The sequence below is a fragment of the Populus alba genome, chromosome 12 (assembly GCF_005239225.2).
Source record: "Populus alba chromosome 12, ASM523922v2, whole genome shotgun sequence".
Lineage (NCBI taxonomy): Eukaryota > Viridiplantae > Streptophyta > Magnoliopsida > Malpighiales > Salicaceae > Populus > Populus alba.
Genome location: NC_133295.1, coordinates 3,997,380 through 4,014,772, shown reverse-complemented (window position 1 = coordinate 4,014,772; position 17,393 = coordinate 3,997,380). Strand labels below are relative to the sequence as shown.

The 17,393-nt window shown below is 34.3% G+C and overlaps 1 protein-coding gene, 1 non-coding gene and 1 pseudogene across 3 annotated transcripts; 1 reads left to right on the top strand and 2 right to left on the bottom strand.

Moving 5' to 3' along the window:
• Nucleotides 1–8,604: 8,604 nt before the first annotated feature.
• LOC118044327 (protein BASIC PENTACYSTEINE2) lies at nucleotides 8,605–10,326 on the bottom strand. Of its 2 annotated transcripts, none has more exons than XM_035052587.2 (2): nucleotides 9,981–10,326; nucleotides 8,605–9,702 (listed from the first exon to the last, which is right to left on the bottom strand). In XM_035052587.2, exon 2 carries the CDS (start codon nucleotides 9,592–9,594, stop codon nucleotides 8,860–8,862), a length of 735 nt encoding a protein of 244 aa, XP_034908478.1. In that variant the 5' UTR covers nucleotides 9,595–9,702; nucleotides 9,981–10,326; the 3' UTR covers nucleotides 8,605–8,859. The 2 variants fall into 2 exon arrangements, with proteins under 2 accessions (XP_034908478.1, XP_034908477.1); XM_035052586.2 differs by having other exon boundaries at nucleotides 8,605–9,694; nucleotides 9,981–10,325.
• Nucleotides 10,327–15,027: 4,701 nt separating this feature from the next.
• Nucleotides 15,028–15,924, top strand: LOC118044328 (calmodulin-binding protein 60 B-like; annotated as a pseudogene).
• A 121-nt stretch (nucleotides 15,925–16,045) lies between these two features.
• On the bottom strand, nucleotides 16,046–16,117 carry TRNAD-GUC (transfer RNA aspartic acid (anticodon GUC)). Its single transcript has one exon. It is a non-coding gene; the product is annotated as a tRNA-Asp (tRNA).
• Between the last annotated feature and the right edge of the window lie 1,276 nt (nucleotides 16,118–17,393).

Below are 17,393 nucleotides of genomic sequence, written 5' to 3'. Positions count from 1 at the left end.
ATTAACTAGATTTCTTTCAGGTACCAATTAAGTCTTGTGGGGTTAGAAGGTGTGGAACTCTATTTCTGGAATGAATATATTTACAAGGTTTTAGCATATTAAACCTTCAGTGCAGTAATTGTTATGCCTTGGAAAGAGTTTCGATACCTTTTTACTCAAAGCAGCTTCACAGCAAAACCATGCATGTTCAATTTTCATGTCGCTGAAGCCTCAAGTTCTTCCCTGTCAATACCCTAATCCACCCCGCCATAAAACTAAAGTCAAATAACATGAAAAACCTTAAGATGCTGTTCACAGCAGTACCCCGATAGATTTTGAACAGGTTCTAAAAACATAATTTCCACTCCAAATTTAACCTCCTATCACAAACTCCAATCATATATAGCGACAGTCTTTCAATTCTATAGCCGTCTTTCAGGAACTGAAATTCAATTAAAAATGTCTTCTATCAATTATATAGTACTACAAGGAATTCTCATAGCTGTCTTCCATCACGACCACTACATGTTGCAAGAGACGTAGCATAAACAGGCCTAGCAAGCATGATAACTATGATGTTAAATTCTCCTAGCATAAAAGGACAACATCATCATATTTAGGATATTAAATTCAGGTTTAATATCCTATCAGAATTGTTGCCCTTTAGAAATCCCATATAAGCTAGGAGAATCAAATCTGAAGGTAAAATTAATTCTGAAATCTTTTTTTTTTTTTTTGTAGTTAGGATGAATAAGGAATCTTTGTAAGAAAAGAATTCTGAAACATTTATGAATCCTTTCCACACTTGAAAACTATGTTGTAGCTCATTAAAGATCTTTGTAGAATTATAAGATTTTCAAAATAAGCTACCACATCCTTTTAGAAAAAGAATCCTAGCTAAATAGGAAGTCCATAAGTCAAAAGAAAGTAAATAATAAAACTCGTACAACCTCTGTTGACCCGTGTTTGGATGCCTTGCTGAACTCAGATTGACATGATATTTTAACCCGACGTAAGACAACATTTTAGGAGACTTCACGTAAAATTTCAGCCCAATCCAATGATAGGATTGAGAATTATGACTATTGCCGTAAAACTGGATAGTTGCACATTTTACATCAAAATCCGAATTTGACCTTGCTTAGATCGTATCATATATCATTGATATCAATTAGTTTAGGAAAAAAATGGAAAAGAGTAAAAAATAATACGGCATGAAAACATATCGTTCAAATGGATACATACATTGATATTGAACGAGTCCTCCGACTTTAGCCTCAAAAGGTAAATTTATTGTCAAGTGTTCCATAGAGTCAAAGAAGGATGGCGGAAAAATCCTTTCAAGTTTGCAAATAATTTCAATGATTTTCATCTGCAGCAACTCCATGTGTTGGACTTTTAAACTTGTAGCACTATTGTCTCGAAAAAATACTAACAATTTAGTTAATGACTCCCACAGTAGCTTAGGCAAGTAAGGTCGAAAAACAATTGGAAAAAGTATTTGCATAAAAACATTACAATCATGACTTTTCATGCCTGAAACCTTACATTGTGCCTCTTTTACATACCATGAGATGTTCGAAGCATAACCATCAGGAAAGGACAATTCTTTCATCTATGACAACACTTGTTGTTGTTGTTGTTGTTGTTTCTTGAAGAGATAATAAGTGCCTTTAGGTTTGTAAACCTGACCACTTGCGTCATGTTGCAGATGTAAGTATGGCTTCTTACAATATAACTGAATATCCAACCTAGTCTTTAAATTGTCTTTGCTTCTATCAGGACAATCCATTACTGTATAAAAAATATTGTCAAAGAAATTTTTTTCAATGTGCATGACATCAAGATTATGACGAATCAGATTTGTATGCCAATACGGAAGCTCCTAAAAAATGCTTTTTTTCACCCAATTATGTTTAACACCAAAGCTTGGAATTTTGTCATTATGAGATGAACTTCTAATATGTCCCATTATAAAATTAGACACTTCAAATAACATTTCTGAACCAGATCGACAAGGTAAAGGAGGGAGCCATTTTGTTACTCCTTTCAAAAACTTATCTGATTGATATCTATATAGGTGATCCATAGGTAGGAATCGTTGATGAAGGTTAAAAAATGTTATTTTTTCCCCATGCTTTAATCTAAAGACTTTGCTATGCTCCATACAATAAGGACAAGACAACTTCCCATGAGTACTCCAACCCGATAACATACCATAAGCTGAAAAATCACTAATGGTCCATATCAAAGCTGCCCTTAATTGAAAATTTCCTTCCTATATATATATATATATATATATATATATATATATATCATAGGTATTAACACCATCAAGCCATAACCTTTTCAACTCATCAATTAATGATTGTAGGAAAACATCAAGCTTTTTCCCCAGATTCTTTGGCCCAAGAATAATTATTGACAAAAACATGAATGGTCGAGTCATACATTTCTATGGAGGCAAATTATAAATAGTCACAATTATTGGCTAACAAGAGTAGACATTTGAAGACATGTCAAATGGACTAAAATCATCGGTGCATAATCCTAATCAAATATTTCATGGATCGGATGCAAAGTCTTCATGATCTTCATTAAACTTCTTCCATGCCTCCCCGTTAGATGGATGCATCATAACTCCATCATCTGACCTATGAAAATGATGTCATGTCATATCTTTGGCATGATGTGGAGACATGAATAGCCTCTGAAGTCTTGGTGTCAAGGGAAAGTATCGGAGTTGTTTCTTTAACTTATTAGAACCTTTACTAGTGGGATTTCTAGGTTTGTATCGTAAACTTCCATAAAAATCACAATTTATTTTTATTTCATCTACCCTATAGTACAACATACAATAATTAGGACACACATCATATTTATCATAACCAAGTCCAAGTGGCCGCATAAATTTCTTGGCATTATAGAAATTTGAAACCAAATTTTCATTATCAAGCATGCAACTTTTTGTAAATTCAGTAAATTTGTTGAAGTCAGTTTGAGTCAAATTTAGAGTTGGCTTCATATTAAGCAATTATATACAAGCAGATAGTTTAAATTTCTTGGTACATCTATCCTATAAAGACTCTTATGTAGCTTTAAGTAACTTATAAAATTTATCTGCCTCCGGATTCGGAAGTTCCTTTGCTACCATAGGACTAGAAACCATATCATTAGAGTATGCATCACCAACCCCCATTACATGCAGAACCATATTCCTATATGAATTTTGTTTAAAAACATCATTCACGTATGACTACACCTAATTGATGAAGGTCCAACAATTATCGGTTCTGAAATATAAGGCTCTCCATGTACAGTCTAATTTTCATAATCAAGTAAAAATTCTGTTGAAAACAGGTGCTTGTAAACATCTTCTTCCATTAAAAACTTTTGATTTTTGCACCAAACACAAGGACATCTAATTTTACCTCCAAATACATTTTCATCAATTGAAAATGCAAAATTGATAAATCTTCGTACACCTGTAATAAATTCCGGACAATTATAACAATCCCTACGACGATGATACATCCATGATTGATTGTCCATACTAATCTAATTAACATAAATAAAAAAAAAACTAGAATATTATTTAATATATTTCTTAATCTATATTTAAAACTTTATATAATAAATTAGCAAAATAACTTCAATAATAACTAGCTTATAAATTATCAAAGGAAAATATAATACATTGTTTTGATTGTCTATTGGATTGGTAAAATGATGTAGGCAAAATAGCTAACTAAATAGGATACACCAAGCAATTGCTCTATTTATTATTTCTCACCATCATTTTTTTTCTTCAACTTTAGTAATCTAGACTATTCTATTGGGAAAAAAAAATATAATCGTTTGCATTGTCAAGTAATATTGTAGAAATAAAGTTTGCATGCAAACATATGCCATATTTTTTTTAACCAACTATTAAATATTTATTTCATCAATAATTTATTACTTAAGATCGTCACATTAAACAAAGAAATACTAACAAACTAAAAACACTTTGGAGACAAATTATACCATTATTAGCAAACATAGGCTAAGATTTAATTACAATGCAATTTTTCTACAAATCAAGTTATCTTCCAAAATTAATAAAAAGTTTTAAGCTACGTTGACAAACCTGGAGGACCAATATGTACAACCTAAAAACTTGGCAACTCCAAATGCAAAAAAGTAATGTGATGATGATGGGTTCAAAAATCTGAAATTAGAAAAATAAAAATAAAAATGAGTAAGAATAATAGTGTTAAGAAATTAAAAAAGTAAATTAGCATGTAATGAGCAAGAATAGCATTTAATAATGTTTCCAACCATCTGATTTAAGATTTATCAGGACTTTATAAAATAAAAATCATTTAACAGGCTGGAAAATAAAATCATTTAACAGGTTGGAAAGAGAATTGACAATTACTAGGGAACGGAATTGGAGTAGATTTCAACTCACCTTTCCGCTTAACCTTAGGCTAAATAACCTGATATTGATGATAGCTGACCTTTCGCAGAAGGAACTTCTCCAGCAATTAATAGTACAAAAGTTAGCATTCATGGTTATAGACGGCTAGGCTGATGAATTTGAACTCACATTTGTAACACATACAATAATAGTCTTTTAAAAAGTCCCATATTATATTGAGCATCCTGACAGAAAACAAGACATCTGGATAAAAATCATTTACTTCTAGTTAAAATATTCATATTGAATTGAAGATAGCAAACTCTTTCAACACATGAAGAAATCGCATAGTAGTTAATATCTTCAAAGACTAATTCATGAATTCTGGATCCATACTTAAATTTTGGATTTGTCCTTATTTAGAATGGAAGAAGGATCGGTAAAGTCAAGAAGCAGAGAGAGGCCAAAGATTCTATTATATAAGAGCGCAAGAGGTAAAATTTACATAAAAATCAACACAACAATTACACTATATTTCAGTTACTAAATTTACAAATAAAGATAGAAAATGCTATACTAATCCCAATTCAACAGCTATGCTCAACTGTCACATTAAGTAAAAAAAAAGATTAAGTAATGCAAGTCGCAACATTTGAATGGAGTAAAACCTAGAGGTCATGTTTTTTTTTAACTTCTTAAGATAATGACACAATAAAGAAACAAAATATTAAAATGCAGCGTTCGTGTCTCCATTTGTTTGAGATAATGAGTCTCCATTTGTTTCAAATAATGAAAATCAACATAACTACGTACTAGTTAAAAAAAACCCCTTCAAAAATTAATTAAATGAAAAAATAAAATTAACTGATTATAAAATCCAAAAAAACTATTATCCAGTTCAATTTTAATTTCAAAAACTTGAAATTGATTCAACCAAAATTAAATCTAAAATAAAAAAATTTAAAATATTAATATTTTTATTAACCCAAAATTAATCAAACTCACATTCCCACAATCTACCCTCTTTTGCATTTCCACTGCCTGACCAACCTTCCTAAGACATATTACCCAAACTTTGTATGGAGAAGTTGGGAGGCTTTGCTAGGAAGCCGACTAAGACACATTTCCTGTTGTCATATATAGTTTTTTACCATAGATTATGCACAAACTCTGTTATTTTTCCTAAAGACACATTACCCATATTTCTCCCTCAAAAAAACAACACACGTACACCTAGTAAAACAAAAAAAAAAAAAACAGAACCCTATAAAAAGTCTCATTACTTTCATATTTAACAAATAATTTGCAATAGATCTACAAAATTATTCTGTAAAATTAGTTAATAAAACAATATATATTCTCTCTAAATTACAAACATAATCTCTTAAATATGGGTTTTTAATTATACCTACTATCTTAATTTTTCACACTATGTTTGTTCCCTGCAAGATTGAATTTTTGGAAGCGTACATAAATTAACTAGAGAAAAAGTTAAGAAAATAACAAGTTATGTTTGTTGAAAATGACGCATTACAAAGATAGGTAGAATCGAAAGGGACATATGGGTTTGGCTCCTGGAGAAGGAATAAAAAAGGAGAGATATGGATTAATTAGGTTTTTGAAGAAGTGTAGAAAGGGACAATATTGGGTTCTTCCGGAGAATGAAGAATTTTTACAGTTGTGGGGTTCTCATTTTGTTTTCAAGGTATAAATGGACCAATAAAAAAGCAACACGTCATTAATAGGTTAATTAGGTCTAGTAAGTGATCATAATAGAAATTGAGATTTGATTCTTCTTACAACCCAAATTGCCTACAATAGATTTGTTAATAAGATAATAGGTATGAGTCTTTTTGAAGTTGTATATGGTTACAAGCTTATAAAACCTTTATACCTTTTTTCTATGTCTCTTCATGCTATGGTATCTGAGTCAACCAAGTCTTTTGCACATAAAATTCAGGGTTTGCATGTTGATATCATTAAGCAAATTCAAGCAAGTAATGCACAATATAAACATTGAGCTGATTTACATAGATGGCACAATGAATTTAAAGTAGGAGACAACGTTGTGATATGAATTAGACCCAAGTGATTTTCTTTAAGCTAATAAAAAATTACATACTATGTAAATCAGCTCAAAGTTTATATTATGCTCAAGATTAACCATGAGAGAGTTGGTGGAAACACCAGATCCATACCACATACTACACATGTATATGAACAGAGACGATATAGGATAATCTAGTTTGTCATTCTTTGATTGAGATATCAAGCCCATTTAAATCTATTTTATTGTTTTATTTTAGATATTTGAGTTATTTATATTAAACAATTTTAATCGATAAGTTGAACTTCATAGTTGGATGTTTTAAAATTATGCTATTTTTTTGTCTCTCTCTTTTTAGTTTGCGAGACAATTTTTAACAATTAAATAAAAAAATAACAAATTTTTTCTTTTCTAAATTCCTTTCTCTTTCTTTGCTTTTAATTCTTAACTTCTTTCTTTCACGTTTTCATCATTATCATGCGCCACAACATTTCATCATCATAATAAATTATTATTAGTTTACATATTTTTTAACTAATAATAATATATTATTGTATTTCTAAAATTAAGTGCGTACAAGATTGTTCCCTGCACATGTTTTTGTTCAAAAAAAAAAAACAGTTTTCAATGAACCACAAACAATAAATGTAAAACATATTTTTTAAGTACAGTAAACCAAAAATAAGAAATGATACCAAACAGACCCTAAATTTTCTAGGTTCATTTCACTTCAAATTCAATCCCCTAACAAACTCCAATCCGCCAATAAATTTTCAATTCTATAGCCATCTTTAACCAACTAAAACTCAATTAAAAATTTCTCTTATTAGTTTCAGAACTACAAGGAACCCTCCTAGCTAGCCGGCATCATTGAAAGAAGCAAGGGGTGCAGCATAAACAAGCCTAGCAAGCAGGACAAGATGGCAAAAACAAAAAATTTGCTATCTTCTCAGACCATCCAACATCAAAACTCAAACAAAAAGGAGAGCCAATAAATGATAGAAGACCATTGATAAATGAGTAATATGCATTCACCAGACACAATAAATCATTGTTGTAATATAATTAAGAGTTTGAGTTCTTTTAGGATCACTAAAAAGTTACATGAGTATTAATTTTAGACCCGTAAAATTAATCAAAATATATATAAACTGGCCTAAACATCAATGTTAATAATAAATAAATAAAAAATCACTGTCGTAGTCAACAGCCCACATTAACAATGGACCTAAATTACCATGCTATTATGACCTTTTATACCGTGTTTGTTCAGAGGGGTTTCAAGGAGTATTGAAGGAAAAGGAGCGGTTAAAACCCTCCCAATCCTTGTTCGGCTCTCACAACTAATAGAAGTGGAGGTGGGGTTTTAGAGGGCTCAATCCTCTTAAATATTTTAAATCTAAACATCCCAAATTGAGGTGTTCAAAGAATTAAGATTAGTAAATGATACAAATATCCTTCAATTAAAAAAAATCCCTCTCTTTCACTTCTCATCCCATTGCATATTCAAACAAGAAAAAGTTTGAAATACTACCCTTTCCTTCCTTTACTTACCCTTATCAACCCTACCCTTTCTTACCCTTATCATCCAAACATAGTGTTGCAAAGAAAGAAGCAAAATGTACTCTTAAGTTGGATACTGCAGCAACTATGATGATTAAAGAAGTAGCTCAACAACTACAGTGAGGTGCACAAGAACATGATCTGCAGGTGATATGATTTCGTGAAAGAGACCCAAACAAACACCCCACATCAATCCAAGTTGGATGATAAGACACCAGAAATCATTAATTACCTATTACTCCAACATCTGAATTGCAAAACGCATCCACATATACTAATTTATTTCTCAAAACACCAGCAAGAATACCAACTGATTGTCTGATGAAACCGCACCATCTAGCCAAAACTAAGACTTACGAGCAAATAACAAATTTCTAACTAACAAAGTGGCAAGCCTCAAAAAAATAGCTCACAAAATCAGAGACTAGAACACAGGTAAGTCATGAGCACTCATTCATTTACACAAGCTGCAACAACTGCATAAAGAATAAGGCACCCAGATTCACCAAAAATAGATTTTTATTTTGAATTTCTATTAATTCAGATTTAATTGGATACACATACATAATTAATATAAGAATCAAGGAAATGTCTTAACAATTAGCAGCAGCAATGAGAAGAAAATAACTCAATCGCATATAATTTAAAGGCCAGGAGAAAAAGAAACTATGAGGTACAAATGTATTAAATAAATCCCATCTCTACAGCATTTTCCTTGGCATCAATATTGAAAAAGCTAAGAGTGCAAGCAGAAAGAGAATTCACATGGGACATCTACTTTATTGTGACAAACTTGTTCGTACCGTGTTTAGCCCAATGTGTTCTGAGATCAATTGCATTAGAGAAGTCATAGCCTTCACCAGCAAGTTTAATACATTTTTCTCCCTGCTATCCTAGCACCACGTCGTTTCAAACTCATAGGCAAGGGATGCACAGAAATGCATGTCGTACAACAAGCTGATTGCCACCCACCACAACCCCAACGATAGCATTGTTGGGGGGTGCCAGTGCATGAGCAAACTGGTATCGGAAATAATGAAATGTCCATACTGATCCCATTTATCATAATTTCAACAGTTTTCTTGGCAGACTTTCCTTGTTGAGCAGAAGGACTACCGTCAGGCTTGGGAACTTGAGGGCCTCTCTTACCCTTCTTTGCTTTAAGGCATTTCAAGGCTTTAGGACGCTGCTTCTTCTTATCAGGACCATTTTCCTTTTCAACAACACCAGCACCTTCAACTTGGTCCAGTATTTCATCATTTTCCGAATTAGGTGGTTGAAACATTTGCATATGATTGGCTGAAGATGTTTCTGGAAAAACCATATCATAATCATGGTTTCCAGTGAATACATGGTGAAACTTTTCTCTCTTGTCAATTGAAGCATCCCTCATGTGCTCCATAGGGAACATGTGCTGCGAAACCCCAATATCCCTATGATGAAAACCTCCATTCATACTAGTCATGATGGCAGCACTGCGCGAACCCGAAAAGGGTTTCTCAGGCATTGTTGGAGCCATGAGCTGAAGACCCAGATTTCCTTTAACAGTTGTTGGCTCATAGTAACCCCAATTACGAATATTCAAACTGTTATCTTCATCCATTATTTCAAACCACTACAATTCAAGATAACTTTATTTCACCTTAACACAATATTTGTTGTCAGCATTGTGCTAACCTAAAAATTCTCCAAATTGGGTTCACCTAAAAATCTCCAAAAAGATTGTAGACACATGAAAATTAATTCAAACCCAAATCACACATCTTAAGAAATTAATAAACAGATTGTTAAATCATAGTAGAGTTTGTGACTTGAAACCAAAAGAAGTCATAACTGACAGAGCTAGTAAGCCGAAAAATAAAGAAAAAATGCATCTGGGTCATAGTCAGAAACAAAGATCTTCGAATCCTTGGATCTGTCTGACAATCTTTTTGAAAGAGGATAGACAGTAACGACTGTAGTATTTCAAGGAAAGATAACGGGACTTACTTGGAAGAAGATGAAGTGAGCTTTTTAGGGTTCTTCTTCTCCTCCACTAAAGAAGCAAAAAAATGAAGTTACGAACGCCATTTTTGTTTGTAATTACTCTCTTTACTCGTTTTTAACGTGCACTTGCTTCGCTAGTTGCTAGTCTTTTGGGTCAACTGGAACCTTGCCTTTCCCTTGTTCGCCTCCCTAACTATATAAATAAGGGTTACTTCACGGCCTTTTTATCTGTAAAATGGTGATTGGCAATTAATTATTTGAATTTATATAGTTAAACCAGTATCCATCTATCTATCTTTTCAATTTCAATGCCGAGCTTCTTAAACCAATTTTCTAGTTTGTGCCTAAAACATGTAATATTATTTAGATTAATTTAATTATACCATTATTATTCTAATTTTAAAAAATATAAATTATTGTAATACACTAGAAAAAACGAAGGCATTAGGCATAGTTGCTGTATTGTTCTTAGCACTATTTTTTTATTAAGGGATATATTTTAAAACAGATCTTTTAAGGTCCTTTCTAGTGATTTTTACGTATTATAAGAAATTTGTTTTTAAATTTCATTAATAATAAGCAGTACATCCATATATTGAGATAATTCACTTATATATATATATATATATATATATATTAATTGGGAGATCCAATGAGCCTTTGCTAAAGCTTTAAGCGAAGACCTCCATGTACATATCTTGAATGTGAAGGTGTAAAAGAGTAACATGAGGCTAGAAGAATGAGGTTGACTATCAGTTTTGGAATCCATCTTTAGGAACGTTCCTAGTGTAGAGTCTTTACTCCCTTTGGAGTCTCTTACAATTCTGCAAGCTAGCTTTTCTTGTTATGTTGCAGATCTTCCTGTGATTTCTTTCTTTTTTTTTGTGAAGGCCTTTAATGGTCTTTCTTTCTTACCACCTCCGGATTAATCGGACTTGGAGGAGGAGGAGGAGGAGGAGGAGGAGACTGTCTTATTGGCAAGGTTTTCTCAGATAAACCTATCAACAAATTGGTGTTAAAGGAATGATGGAGATGGAATGGTTGGTGCGACAGGTTTTTAGGTGTAGTAGGAGTACGATGAAGGGTACTTTCTTGATATTGAATGTGATACGCAGAAGGTTTTGAAGGGTGGCCCCTGGCTTTTCAAAAACAGTATATTAGATTTGCAAAGATGGGATTAGGATAAAGAAAGTGATGAAGATGCATTTTACAGTCTCCTTTTAGGTAATAAATTTTGGGACTGCTTTCGAACTGTCGCACTAAGGAGATGGGGAGAAAAAAATGGAGCTCGATTGGAGGTGGATTTGTTTGGTGTTAGAGACGATCAAGAGAGCATTATTGAAGTCCAGGTTCTTACCGATTTTAAAAGAAAAACCCTTGAAGAAAGGAATGAGGGTTGCCGTTTTCAATGGAGAAAATTACTAGGTGAGTTCAAATACGAGAGGTTGCCTACTGTGTCCTCATTAGACATGATGATTGTGGGTGTTCATTTTAGCAGGAGCAACATGGCATTCTGAAGGCCAATCCTTATACTTCTAAGTAGAAAGCTGAGCACCTGGGTTAGGTGCTGGAAACCAAACCTCCCTCGCCATAAGCATGCAGCAGATTAGTCTGGTGAGAGTCAAAAGGAACGCCCTCTTATGGCTGCTGATCAGGGAAAGTCGATGAACATCGTGCATCGTCTGTCCTCGTTACCAGTTTTGGAGCAACGAGATTTTGATGGGTTAGGAAAGGATTCAATTACAGGATTGCGCAGTGCTTCTGAGCACAATATCAGGGATTCAAATCCAATCAATTCGAGCGCTGCAGAGGTTTCATAAGAACATTTATTTTCATTTATTGCTGGTGAGAATTTTCAGAAAAATGCCCCAATATCAGCACTACAAGATTCATTGCGCAACTTCGATCCGCAAAATCTTTCTCAATCAGGATTGGTGGAATTGCAGTATGAATACTTAATTGTTGTTCAGAAGACAGGAAATCTGCAACCTATCATTTTGAAGGCTGCTGAAGTGGAGTTACCAATTCCAAATAGGTCTCGAGCTTCAATGGACAATGAGCGTAGCTTTTGTTTTAAGGGCTTCTAATAATGCAAGACTCAAAGTCTAATCAGGTTGGATAATAAAAGTAGGCAGCTTAAAGATAAGACAGGCAAATTCCACCACAAACATCTAATGAGTCGATACATAAAACATCCGAGGGAATTCTGAAGAGGCGATGGAAGGATACTGAGGTAGAGTCGACTCCTGTCAATTCTGAATCAACAAGAAACAGGAAAAGAAGTGTATGAGTGATGTATCTTTTGAATTGGTGGAGGAAACCACCATGATCAATGAGGCTTTTATCATGAAATTTCAGGGCATGGGGACCCCTAATAGTTCAGGATTATGAAGGGATTTTTAGGTCTCATCCCCCAAACTTTGTTTTCCTCACGGAAACAAAGAATGGCTCAGAGGTTGTTTCAAATACTGTTAGGAAAAACCGAACTAGAAGCGATTAAGGTTTGGCTGGTGGTTTAGCTATTGGATGGTCAGGTGCTGTTGATATTCAAGTTATTAATCGTGAAACTTTCTTTATTTGGTATCGAAAAGAGGATTAAGATAGATGAGTTGTTTGGGATCCTGTGGTTGTTTATGCCAGTTTTCTAGATGATGTTAGGGCAAATCAGTTCACCACTCTTGCAATCATCTTCATTTCTTCAAATTTTCCTTCGTTGCTAGGAGATGATTGCAACACATTTCTGTTTCAAGAGAAAAAAAGAGGTGGGAATGCCTATGATTCTCAAAAGATTGCTAGTTTTCTATGAACATGAAAGGCTTGATCGTTATCTAGCTTCTCTATCATGGCAGCTCAATTATCCTAATTCTTTATTACTGCATTTGGATGAACCGGGCTCAGACCATAGGCCTATTTTTCTCTTATCTGACTCTGGTACGAGGTGGGCAAATAGTCTTGAAGCTAAGTTAGTAATTCAACAGGCTCGAGATGCTGCAGTAACTGGTTCCAGTATGTCTAAGTTATTCTCCAAGCTAGAGCTTTGAAGTTATGGTCTTGTTAACAGGGCTCGCACTGCAGTGTCTAATTCTCATGATAAACTGAATGAGCTTACAGAGGAGCTTTGTATAGTTGAAGAGTCCAATTTAAGCTGGGACTGTGGAAGAGTTCGAGAATTGGAGAATCGAATAATGAAGGAAGGGCTCAAATTGGAAACAAAAATCTCGAGTCTCTTGGCGATTAAAATACCAGTTTCTTTCATTCCAAAACCACCAGTAGAAGGAAATGTAATTTCTTGCTCGGTCTGCATGATGATAAAAAGAAATGCCTAATGTAGAAGTTTCCTATTTCGCTTACATTTATACTTCTCAACAATCAGATGATGTGAGACGTTCTCTGCAAGGCTTTCTCCATGTGGTCCACAGTGTAATACATCGACTTGTTATGCTAGCAGAATCAGAGAGCTTGGATGAGGTAAGACTTGATGCATCGGATCACTTGTTAGTTCACAAGAAAAAGGTTGAGAGAACGAACATAATGTTCAATCAAAGAACTTTTCTGTAGGTGATTTGTGTGGAAGACCACGGTATCGAGTGGCCATACGAGTTCAAAGTTTGAAAAATAGTTGCTGAAAAGAAAATAGCTCAAGTCTCAGCAACCATCGCTTCAGTTTTGCTAGCTCTGTTGGGAAATCCAATCGGTGATGTTCTGATCATTATTTATTAGAGACTAAGCACACTGACATAATATTTAACATGGTTCGATAAATTATCTACATTCACAGGAGAGGTTCATATTATTAAAGATAAAGAAATGATACAAAACAAAAACATGGAGAATAAGGATTACATCCACTCAAACTTAACTCTCAGCTCTCGTTACTGCACATGTAACTCTTCACTTTCTCTTTTGGTCTCTCACATTTTGCACTCTCACTCTCTCTCTTTGCTCTCAAGTGATGCCTTTATTATAGGCATCAATGGTGAGCTTCTCTAGCATATTTTTCAGCATAAAAAAGACAAAAAAACCATAAAATATAGCATCAATCATGCCACTATTTGTGCTTCCACTTTGTACAAAGTGGGTGATGAGTTGTCCCACTTGTACAAATGGAAGTGATGTATTTGCCACAACAATGGCAATATCCTAACAAGCTCTCCTCTCAAGCAAGCTACATTGGCTTGCTAGGATTAAAGTTCAGTTGTGAGGTCCTTAAAAACAAGGTTGGCTTTGTAAGCAGACGCGTATTCAGCTTTCCGTGGTTGTTTCTGGGACTGCAGGGACCCCAAGGAAACCTCATAGATCCTTAGATAGCATCTCTAAAGCAGATACCCTTGTGGTTGTAAGTTGGCCAATATTTTCTTAGATTTGTTGCAAGGTCTCCTATTTATGTTCACCCATTTAGTTTGGAAAACCTTGGGAGAAGATGTGCTCCAACAAACCTTGAAGATGATCAACTTTGACCTGCTTGATTTACGGCATAGAATATGGAAAAGGAAATGCTTCTCTGCACATGATTGATCACCAACCGAAAATGAAGATCCCTGAAGGTCAAAATGCTTCTCTATAAAGCATTTTCTTCTCTGTTTCTGAGGACTTGACAGCCTACTTGGACCCGTCCTCATTGCTATAAGGAACGTCATGGACTGCTCACCTCTTCTCGCCATGGCTAGAAAAGTTTCTACATAACCTCTGGAGGGGAGAAGTTACAGAATTGTGTCTTCATCAACCTCTCTCCAATGCAAGATAGTTGAGGGTTCAAAGTTGATAGCATATATATCGCTAAATTCGTGAAAGTATGCTGCAGCCCACAACTGCATCCACCACAGAACGTCATATCTATTACCCTTGTAGACTTCAAGTAGAATCAGGGTGTAATTGCTTCTCAAAATGATCCATGTGGTCAACAAGAGTTTCTGAACTCGTATGATCATCAGGTCACTTCAACAGCCCTATCAGCTCTGAGCAGCCTGTAATGGACTTAGGTCCAGCTGTTGGAGGCACACTTTTCAACTTAAAATCAATCATAATATACATGAACAACATTTTACTATGCTGTGTTTGATATTAAAATTGTGTCCCTGTTGCTTGTTTAAACCTTTAGAAGTGTTTCTCTCACCAAGTCCTGCTGTTTGTTTAAAGTTTTTTGTGTTTCCTTGTTAGGACTGAGCTTCTTTATATGTTTGGTTGCTTACTCTGAAAGCTCTCTCTAGGCTATAATGATGGTATGGCTGCGAGATTCTCCACACATACATCGCTGCCTTTACATGATCCTCTGGTCAATACTTCACAGCAAATCCAAGTTCCAGGAACTGACAATTTACTTGCGTTTGATCCACCACGGTCACTCACACCAGGCTCTCATGGTTTTGGCGAATCGAATCTAAATTCATACAGGGGAATCGAGGAATTCTTCTCAGAGGATGAGATTCATACAAGAAGTCGTGAGATTCTTGAAAACAAAGATACTAAGCATCTTCTTCACATACTCAACATGGGAGGCCAGGTTTCTCTTCCCTTACTCAAATGTCGCCAAAGATGAGTATCCCTACTCGTCAACGTACAAGCCCACCCCATCTCCAAATTACAACTTCGGTGACGATGCATCTCATTCATCAGGCAAAGATATTATCAGATGGCTCGAGCTCAAGGCAGCCTTGAGATGGGGCATCTTTGTCAGGAAAAAGGCTGCTGAGAGGGGAGCACAGCTCGTCAGTTAGATGGTGATCTGGTTTCGGTGTTAATAGGCTTCCGACCCATCTCCTAACTAACTGGAGCAGGCACTGTTGAGGTCCTGCTACTCTTAGACATTATTAATCTTAGATGCGCAAGGATCTCTCTGTCAGCACAGTCTTTTACTGTAGATGATGATGGTAGGTTTTGTCTTAAATTGTGTGTTTTGTTTATACAGATCAACAGAAACAAACATCGTATTTGCTGTTACTTTTTAACGTTAAAAGGGGTTATGGTTACTGCAGACTGAGTTTGTTCATCGCCATTTTGCTAGAGGAAGAATTGCCTTGTCGGAAAGAACAACATTTAGAGGGATTTTCATTAGAAAATAAAAATAAAAACGCCGTTGCCGGGGATCGAACCCGGGTCACCCGCGTGACAGGCGGGAATACTTACCACTATACTACAACGACCTTATCGATATTTGTTTCTGTTCTTGAAATACTTAATTAAACATATTAATGCTGATAAAATGGAAAGGGAAAAGGTGGCTCTCAAAAATATAAATTTACAGGGATCTTTCACTAGAAGAGTTTTGTGTGATGTGTATCGGAGTATATAAATATTCTTCTCAACAATCAAGTGATGTGAGACGTTCTCTGCAAGGCTTTCTCCGAGGGTTACATGGAGACGAAATAAAGGAAGCTGTTTTTTCTATTCTTCTAGACAAAGCTCCTGCCAATGTTGTTCTCTTTTTAATGAGCGACATGTTGTTCTCTTTTGGCCACTGTAAAAGCAAGATTTTGACCACTGCCTGGTCCCTCATTCACCACTTTAATAGCGCGAAGGCCATGATGTGGTGACGCGTGCTTCAATAATTTTTTTAATAATATTTAAAAACTTAAAATTATCAAGTCATTTCTAATAAAACCTAAAATTAACAATAAAATCAATGAAAAAAAATACCAAAACACCCTCGCAAATAGCCTTTGTTTTTTTAATTGCAAGGTTAATTCCATCATTTTATTGTTTTTTTTTTAAAGAGAAAAACCCCTCTATACATGTTTTTTTTTCTCTTCCAAGGGCATGATCGTAACAAAAAAATCCCCTTATCCAAAGTTTTTTTTTTTTTTTTTTTCTGGAAAATATTCATTACACTTTAACAACAAAATCATGTCTGGTCTATTTATTTCTAATTAATTTTACAATGATAAATGTATTCTATAGAAAAGATATTCCTACTACAATTACAGGATTGATCAATTTTTCTAGTAAGGACAAAATTGTATTTATATTGTTCTAATTCATAATATTTTGTGTCTAAAGCCAAAATAAAAGAATGAGCTCATTTAATTGTTTTTTTTTTTTTTGTAACTAGTATTGGTGTCCTATTCCATTACGGGCCAAAGCAAAAGTCAATTCTAACATGGGCGTTGTTATTCATTTTGCAGATGATGAAAAATTCCAAATGCGAATTGAAAACTTGGCTCATGTATTCAATAAAATTAATCAATCATTATGTGTGTTAATAAATACTGAAAAGATTTGTTAATGATAAACAAAAACTACACTAGGATATTAAGCAATAAATACAGATGAAAAAAAATTATGTGTAAATATTTTTTTTTTAAAAAAAAAACTTGAATCAAAACAAAACAACTTAATAGCATTGTTTATTATTATTATTATTATTAATCCAACTTCACCCCATGTAGCCTCTTACATGGCTTGGATTTCAAATCTGCTTGT